This window comes from Mizuhopecten yessoensis, unplaced genomic scaffold (assembly GCF_002113885.1).
Source record: "Mizuhopecten yessoensis strain PY_sf001 unplaced genomic scaffold, ASM211388v2 scaffold7015, whole genome shotgun sequence".
Lineage (NCBI taxonomy): Eukaryota > Metazoa > Mollusca > Bivalvia > Pectinida > Pectinidae > Mizuhopecten > Mizuhopecten yessoensis.
This window is the reverse complement of record NW_018406838.1, coordinates 270,112-274,783: the sequence shown is the minus strand read 5'-3', so window position 1 is coordinate 274,783 and position 4,672 is coordinate 270,112. Positions and strand designations below refer to the sequence as shown.

General features: G+C 37.7%; 1 protein-coding gene across 1 annotated transcript; it reads right to left on the bottom strand.

Moving 5' to 3' along the window:
* Positions 1-272: 272 nt before the first annotated feature.
* LOC110452954 lies at positions 273-4,456 on the bottom strand. The gene is made up of 6 exons (XM_021501716.1): positions 4,393-4,456; positions 2,787-2,919; positions 2,281-2,350; positions 1,078-1,148; positions 774-865; positions 273-287 (listed from the first exon to the last, which is right to left on the bottom strand). The coding sequence occupies exons 1-6, from the start codon at positions 4,450-4,452 to the stop codon at positions 273-275; spliced, it is 441 nt and encodes a 146-aa protein (XP_021357391.1). The 5' UTR covers positions 4,453-4,456.
* Positions 4,457-4,672: the final 216 nt, after the last annotated feature.

Genomic DNA, 4,672 nt, shown 5'->3' with positions numbered 1-4,672 from the left:
GTATGTAGGGTAGCAGTGTTTACCTCCATGGTAAGTAGGTATGTAGGGTAGCAGTGTTTACCTCCATGGTAAGTAGGTATGTAGGGTAGCAGTGTTTACCTCCATGGTAAGTAGGTATGTAGGGTAGCAGTGTTTACCTCCATGGTAGGTATGTATGTAGGGTAGCAGTGTTTACCTCCATGGTAGGTATGTATGTAGGGTAGCAGTGGTTAGGGGTTACTATTTATTATATTTTTGCCAGTGAAATATTGGATTCTATCAACTTGATAAAACTAATATCTTTCACTCTGTGACAAATATCAACAGTAACATTTTCAGTGTGAAAATGTCACTTTTTGGTTTTGACCAATCATAACGGTATCTTCTATTCGCTGCATTCAAAGGCAACGATTTGTTTTGTTTAGTTTCAAATGAAGCAACAGTAGAATAAGTGTTTGTTATAGTAAATGTTTTGTACACACACTTTAGTATTTACATAGATATACAATTAATAACATTTTTATAAGCAATCATACCAGAAATAGCAGAAAACGTCGGAATTATGTTGAGTATTCCATTCAAAATGGCGCGCAGCCTTGTTGTCAAGCGTGACGTCATTAGAATATGGTGCTAATTACTACGCTTCTGATTCACGCCCCTTATTAATGCATTATATTTTCCATGTTTTATGCGTTAAAAATGCGCACTTGGGAAAAATATCAAAATATTAGCCACACTCGTGAAATATATTTGTTATTATTAAAGACCCCATTAAATTCCTCTATATACCTTACCTCCATGGTGTGTACGTAGGTTAACAGTGTGTGTGCGTTACTGGGCTCCAATCTGTAGGCATGATCCAGCAACTTCAATGACTCCTTTATGGCTACAGATAAATAAAGTAATGCTCTGATGGTTTAGTGCACTACCAAATTTATATCACATTTATCATTGAGCATTAGATTAATTTGTTTTAGTTTATTGTCTTGAACGGCAATATTTACACAACCATAACCTAGTAACTGTAATAGATATACCCTCAGGTTTTGCTGTAGAAAATTTCACTGCACCTTTACCAGGTAGATAAAAAGAACTAACCTCCACAGTCTCGCAGGGAGGTCGCCATGAACACCACTGCCGAGATGTCTTCCCAGGCACGTCCAGACACACTGGTACAAATCAGGAGAGTCAATTAAAAAAGTCAGCACATTGGAACAGAACATGGAGTTTGGTTTTAGTAGGTTTAACATCCTATTGACAGCTAAGAACATTTAAGGACATGCAGAACATTGGGAACAAAATATAGAACAATTACAAATAAAACAAAAGGCCCAACGGGCTTTGACAGTAACCTGAGATGTTGTGTTATTTGTTGTTATGATGTATCAAAAAAATACAAAAACACCTTAGGACCTTTCCATCCATGAAGAGTATTTGATTCTATCATTTCGGCCCCCATCCTAGACCCGATGGGTGAATCAGTGTTTGAATGTTCATACCATCAAATTGCAATCACATGGTGATACTGTAGTTCCAACCAAGTTTAAGTTATATCCCTCTCAGATAACAAAACAATATACTTAAAAGTGTTATTTCTCTATATATGAATTACAGTAAACTTGACCCCCTCCCCAGGGGAAAATTGGTGACCATGGGAAAAAACCCCACACTTTTGACAAAGCAATTTTGGACCTTTCCATCTATGAAGAGTATTTGGTTCCAGTATAGCTGCGTCTCGAAAAGAAGATTCTTTTCTTGATTTTTTGTCAATTTGACCTCTTTTGGGCTGCTCCTCAGGCCCTTTGGGGATTAGATCCAAATAATTCACGCTTTTGGTTTGCCTATGAATATGCAACATTCCTGCAAAATTTTATTGAAATTGGACCAGTGGTCTTGGAGAAGAAGTCAAAAATGTAAAAAGTTTACGCATGACACATGATGACGGACGAATATGGATGACAATAGCTCACATGAGAACTAAAAAGGACAATTATAATGATTTAACTAAACAGACTGGGCTAGATAATGACATATAGGAATAAATCAGGGGAGATAATAAGTAACTAACTTGAGCAGATCAGGGGAGATTAATTATGACCATCAGAGACAGATCATTATTATTCCAAAGACTTAACGAAACAGATCAGGGAAGACAATAATGACTTGGGAATACTATTAGCTTCACTTCGTATGAATAACTCAACTAATTAGAGAACTTGTAGTCTCAAGTCCTTCATTTAAATTACTGTCTTTATATGATAAATGATATACACTAAAATCAAGAGCTTAAATCATAATTACCTCTTCAGGACCTCAAGGCCATGCTCGGATTGACACATGGATGCAAACTTCTCCTTTACGTAGCTACTATCTAAACAGATAAAAGCAACATAAATATCACAGGTAACATGTACTCATCATCATTAACAGGTGAATTTACTGACCATTATTTACATATGACCTCTGACCCCTCAATGTAATGCTTGGTAGTTGTAAAACTTCAGTCTGCTGATATTTTTACTTGTTAGCTAAATGACCTCTGACCTTTAAATGTTTATTGTACTTCATAAGAGTATTTGTATGACCTTTGACCCCTAAATACTAATTGTTGGCAGATGTTCAACCTGCGCACCACACCACTGCTAATATGAAATTTGTTTGATATCTGATCCCTCAATGTACATAAAAGGTTGACATAAACTACCAGTTTAAACTTCATTTTACAACATACAAAAAAGTTCACCAAAAAAGATAAAACTTATTTTCCTTGTTTTTTACTTTTTCCTCTCGACATCCTGACCCCATACCTTTGTTATTGGACAGAAGAGTGAGGATCACAGACAGGGTATTCTCCTTCTGACTGGGCTGGGCATACGGGAAGACAAGGGGAGCGAACTCTGCCAGGGCATCCACATTTTTCTCATCCTCTCTCAGCACACCCTGCGTGTGTACAACAGTACATGTTTCCAATTCAATTTCACTTCTAATTTTGAGTTTTCTTTTATCTTTAATGAGGTTATTATCAAGTGTTCAAAGTTTCCAATTTCTCTCTATCCTATAGTTCTTCACCTGTCAAGTTCTGATATACCCATAACCTGTCAATACCTGAGATATACCCTATACATGTAACACCTGTAATTTACCTTAACCAGTCAACACCTGTGATTTATCTTTACTTCACAACACCTGACTTAGTCCATTTACCTGTTAACACCTAAGATATCTCATTTACCTGTCAACACCTAAGATATCCCATTTACCTGTCAACACCTACGATATCCCATTTACCAGACAACACCTAAGATATCTCATTTACCTGACAAAACTTGTGATATCAAATCAACCTGACAACACCTGAATTACAAACTTTATTTATTTTACAACAATTATGATACAAGTTATACAACTTCTATTAATCACTCGGATATTAGCACTCAGGAGGCTTAATGTGGGAGGAAACCGGAGTATCCGGAGGTCGGGAAGGTGACCTCATACCATTTCACGTCCAATAGTGGTAAAAGGTGGGTGCGTTATACACAGCGCCTCCCGAACTCCTGAGATATCCCATTTACCTGTCAACACCCGAGATTTTCCCTTTACCTGTCAACACCTGAGATAGCCAATTTACCTGTCAACAACTGAGATATTCCCTTGACCTGTCAACACCCGAGATATTCCCTTTACCTGTCAACACCCGAGATATTCCCTTTACCTGTCAACACCCAAGATATTCCCTTTACCTGTCAACACCCGAGATATTCCCTTTACCTGTCAACACCTGAGATATCCCATTTACCTGTCAACACCCGAGATATCCCATTTACCTGTCAACACCTGCGATATTCCCTTTACCTGTCAACACCTGAGATATCCCATTTACCTGGCAACACCCGAGATATCCCATTTACCTGTCAACACCTGAGATATTCCCTTTACCTGTCAACACCCGAGATATTCCCTTTACCTGTCAACAACTGAGATATCCAATTTACCTGTCAACACCTGAGATATTCCCTTTACCTGTCAACAACTGAGATATCCCATTTACCTGTCAACACCTGAGATATCCCATTTACCTGTCAACACCTGAGATATTCCCTTTACCTGTCAACACCCGAGATATTCCCTTTACCTGTCAACACCTGAGATAGTCCCTTTACCTGTCAACACCTGAGATATTCCCATTTACCTGTCAACACCTGAGATATTCCCTTTACCTGTCAACACCCAAGATATTCCCTTTACCTGTCAACACCCGAGATATTCCTTTTACCTGTCACCATCTGAGATATCCCATTTACCTGTCAACATCTGAGATATTCCCTTTACCTGTCAACAACCGAGATAGCCCATTTACTTGTCAACACCTGAGATATCCCATTTACCTGTCAACACCTGAGATATCCTCATTACCTGTAATACTGTTATAGCCATATCTTTCTGGTCCTTTTGTAGGTAAGCTCTGGCCAACATCACCTGTTACAAACATTATAGTAAACATTCTAGTAAACATTATAATAAACATTATAATAAACATTGTTAAGATCAGAAAATGTTTGTAAAGCATATGTTTATGCCCCCCTCTCCTGCTATGATGGGAATGGAGTTAAATGCAAAACCTTATACTTAATGGAACTTAAGTTTAACAAAAGTAAGTAAACAAAACATATAAGTTACAGTATCCTATATTAGA

Coding starts and splice junctions, on each gene's coding strand:
- LOC110452954 (XM_021501716.1), bottom strand. CDS start 4,452: ATGTTGGCCAGAGCTTACCTACAAAAGGACCAGAAAGATATGGCTATA. Junction 1,149..2,280: donor GGCCTTGAGGTCCTGAAGAG/GTAATTATGATT, acceptor GATTTGTACCAG/TGTGTCTGGACGTGCCTGGG. Junction 866..1,077: donor CTCCCTGCGAGACTGTGGAG/GTTAGTTCTTTT, acceptor ATTTATCTGTAG/CCATAAAGGAGTCATTGAAG.